Genomic DNA, 4287 nt, shown 5'->3' on the forward strand with positions numbered 1-4287 from the left:
TTAGCAAGTTGTATGGTCAATATAAAGTTTAAATTATATGTGCAACCCACATCTTTATTCTCTCAATATCATTTTTGCAAATTTGCAAGTTATTCAGTCAGGTTATCCAGTTTTGGAAAAGCATAATTTAGATTTTAATTAGTAAAACTACCAAAATGTAGTAACCAGGATTCCAAAAACAAAAACAAAAAATCCAATTGCAAAAAAAACCAAAATGCAGACTTGCATGATTGAAAGGTGAATAAAATTTCGGTGCCAAAACTGCACAGCTAGTTGGCTGGGAGTATAGGTGGGAACATGGGATGCAAACCCATTCCAATGCCATCTGTGGTTTGGCAGCACCTGGTGGCCTAGTCAGCTTTACCACCTGGTTCCTAGATGTGCTGTGTCTGGCTGGGCAGGGATTCCAGAAATTCTAGGTAACCTATAATCTTTTAGTTTCATATATCCGGAAGTTTTGGGCCTGAATGAAATGGGTACAGGATCTACCTTCTGTCTCCCTGAGTTTGGACATAGGGCTGCCTGCTTTTTCTGTACAAATTTCTTCTTTTAAAAATATAACATTAAAATAATCAATGTAAATGTTTGTTTTTTTTTAAGTTGACTTTAACTTTGGATTTTTTTTTTCTTTCTATTCTTTGGGGGAATGCTTGGACGTAATGAATTGGTCTCAGAAGGTTTCTCCACGGATGGTTCTTTATCTCCACCTGTTATGGCCTCTACCTCCCTATCGGAAATTTTACCTTTCTTCACTGCATCAAGCATCCTCTCTCTGACTGATCAAAGTGCCACAGACATGATGTCCATTGACCAGACTGCACTAATCCCAGGGCTAACCATCCCCACCAATGATTATTCTGCCATCAGCCAGTCAGCTCTGGAAATTTCACATTTGTCTGCATCTTCAGAAGACAGCAGGTTGAGTACAAGCAGCCAAGACACAGTCAGGGACTTAGATGGAATGGATCTATCTACCATCCCCCCGTCCTCTGAGGTACCAGGAGTCAGTGGATATGTTTCCACCCCAGACCATTTCTTGGAGAATACCACTCCTGTCCAAGCTTTACAGTATATCACCACTAGCTCTATGACCATCGCCACCCAGGGCCATGAGCTGGTGGTGTTCTTCAGTCTGCGTGTTGCTAACATGCCCTTCTCCAACGACCTGTTCAACAAGAGTTCTCTGGAGTACCAAGCTCTGGAACAACGATTCACACAGCTGGTGAGTGGGAATTACTTACAATTAATTCTCTGTGTGTCTCTTCTTTTTTTATTATTACTTTATAATAAAATCACTGGCTTCCTTGAGCAATGCAGGTTGGAAGAGACAAGACTCTGAGATAGCTGTTGCTGAAGGCATTCAGCTAGAATGTTGAGATGGAGTCAGATCCAATAGGCAAGTAAGTTTTGTGGTGGACACAGGAGGCAAACACTGCTGACCAGCCTAATGAGAACAAACTTATCCTTATGATCTTTTCATGATAGTTCTTCCAAATTTAGTTTTCCCAGGAGTAATACAGAGTCCCCTGAGTGCTGAACTTGGGATTTAAAAGCAATATGAGCAGACTTTTCCTAAGTTATAATGCCGTAAACTGTTTCCCAGCCATCTAATGAAAGGACTCAGAGCTAGAAAGGTCTAGCACAGATGAGGCCAAAAGTTCAAGTGTAAACATATTTTTTCAGTTCCTCTTACATTTTTGTAAAACTGAAAATGCCTAAATGGCTTATTATCATTCCTGATCCTTAACAAAGAAAGTGAGGAGGTTATCATGATGGCTATGTCTTTGATGATAAAACACCCTCAAAACTCACATGTTTGTTTTATTTCTAAATGTACTATAAAAAAAATGCATATCCAATAAGGAATGCTGGACCATGTGATAACTCTACAGTCACGGCCAATTAAAATTAAGTACACAGTGCATACAAGTTCAAAGATTGCAGAATTTCTGAAAATAACAGGAAAAATATTTGTAAGCTTCATATAAGTCAAATCCTTATGCAAATTAAAACCACATAAAAACTAATACTTCAAGTGAACTTTAAAGGAAGACTGTGCAATCTAACACCCCCACCACCCACAATGAAGAGAATAGATATTTGAGACAATCTCAGGGAACAGAGTCCCAGTGCACCTAGCCCATGTGTGTAATTAGAGTACATGCTAAGCTGCCATAATGAAGAGATTAGAAATATAATAACTTAAATAAGATACAACTTTATTTGTCTGTCACTTAGTGAGTCGGCCAGATCTGCTCTACAGTGTCATTCAGGGATTCATATTCCTTCCATCTTATAACTCCGCCAACCCCAAGGGTGTTTCCTTATTCACACAGTCAAAGCTAGGTCACTGGTACATCCCTTTTTCAGTCTTAAGAAGGGGAAAGATAGAAAGCGCAGAGCAAGCAATTTCCTACGCAAGTGACACCAAAGTTGCCCTCATCTCTTACACTTACACTCAATTGCTGAGAAGTAGTCACATGGCCACACCTTGCTGCAAGGGATGCTGGGAAATGTGGTCTCTAGCTAGGCAGTCTGCTTCCTGTGAAAAAGAGAATGAATTTGGAAGAAGGGAGCAGCTAGTTGTCTGCACAGTGGGTAAAGACAGGGAATTTCCACCAGACTCCAAAGCAATGCTAAGACGCAAAGAATGAGCCCAAAGTAAGTGGGAGAAATCAGCAGAGAATAGATTGAAAAAAGTTCCACACTGTGTATAAAATTTCATCTTATTTTCACAATAATCTTGGGGGTGGGAGGCAGGGACCGAAACGTGGGTTAAGGGTCAGAGTCAAAATTCTGGAAGGGTGGGGACAGGGACAAAGGAAAAGCAGGCCTGGGCCAAGCCTGAGAGATTGCAGCTTGCATCTGTGTGCTCCCTAGGCTCGTCAGCTCATAAATGACGGGCTTACTTTCAGGGCCAGGAACAAGGCAGACATAGCTGATTTTTAAACATTTCTGAAAAGTGATCTCAAGGGTGGCAGTGGCTCAAAAGAGGCAGGTGTGGGAACCTGAAGCCTAATGCCAGGGGGCATACTTTTGACATTAAATTATAGTTTGGAAAAAGTCCTTAGGGAACTCCTTTTTCTTCTCCCTCACAGTTCAGATAAGGGCACTGAGGCACAACACAATGGTTAAGGAGCTCAGTGAAGGTCACACGGCTACTTAGGGACAGGTCCAGGACTGACTGCCAGTTCCCTGCTCTTTCCATGCCACTGCTTTTGTGTTGACTGTGAAACATCGCCTGCATGAGCAGACAAGTTGATGTTTAAGCTGTTGTTTATTTCAGTAGGTCATTTCAAATTAGTTACTTCCAAACAAATTTCCCATTTACACAGGCAGAGGTCTCAGTCTGCCCCTGGGATCACTTTGGAACATGTTTTTATTTACTTGGATTTAAAACAACAACAACAAAAAACTGAACCTGGCATTGCTGCTTTGCTGATAGCATTGGCCTGGGGTTTCTTTGATTGTTTGTTTGTTTTTTAAAGATTTTTTGGGGAATTGGGGGTTGGGGACAGACAAGTTGCTGTCCTTTTGTTCTTCAGTCTAGTTGTGGAGGACATTGCTTCACTGGCCCATGTTGACATTATCATTGCGTTCTTCCCTGGCAAGGCAGATCAGTCGACGGCTATTGGACAGCTGCTCACAGCAGCTCACAGCAGCTCACGCCGTCTGCCAGCCACTCACGCTGGCTGCCGGCCACTCACGGTAGTTCATGGCAGCCCACTGCAACAGTGGCTGCAGCCTACGCCATCGCCGGCAACTCTGGGCAGCCCAGCTCCAGGTTCACCATCTTAGCTGTAGAGGGTGCAATGTCACTGGCCCTCATGTGGGATCCGAACCAGGTCAATGCTGCACAGAGCTGGTGTCCTAAGCCAACTCTTAACCAACGTGCCAATCAGCCGGTCCTGGCCTGGGGTTTTTAAAACCTCTGTTCTCACAATTTATCATGAAGATAACTACTGCCCATCCATCTCAATACACAGATAGAAAGATGGAAATATGGGACATAATCACACAAATAGATCATTAAATAGTGGTGTTCTCATCTCACATTAAATCCAAATACATAAAAAAATAAATAAATGAACAGGAACTGAAATTTATGCCTCAGATAATGAAAAGTGAGTATAAATGGGATTAGCAGCAGCTGAATGCTTAGTACACAGTTAAAAGTAAACCATGTTGGGCCGGCCGGGTGGCGCGTTGGTTAAGAGCTGGCTTGGGACGCCAGAGGGCCCCAGTTCGGATCCCACATATGAGGGCCAGTGACACTGCCCTCCACAG

The 4287-nt window shown here is 42.6% G+C and overlaps 1 protein-coding gene across 1 annotated transcript in view; it reads left to right on the forward strand.

The window, feature by feature from the left end:
- The first annotated feature begins 646 nt into the window (after positions 1-646).
- Positions 647-4287, forward strand: part of LOC109387542 (interphotoreceptor matrix proteoglycan 1-like) — a 29801-nt gene continuing 26160 nt past the window's right edge. The window contains exon 1 of the mRNA XM_019651529.1: positions 647-1222. Within this exon, the coding sequence (XP_019507074.1) occupies positions 647-1222 (576 nt within the window). The remainder of the gene's footprint in view (positions 1223-4287) is intronic.

The sequence above is a fragment of the Hipposideros armiger genome, unplaced genomic scaffold (genome assembly GCF_001890085.2).
Source record: "Hipposideros armiger isolate ML-2016 unplaced genomic scaffold, ASM189008v1 scaffold_162, whole genome shotgun sequence".
Lineage (NCBI taxonomy): Eukaryota > Metazoa > Chordata > Mammalia > Chiroptera > Hipposideridae > Hipposideros > Hipposideros armiger.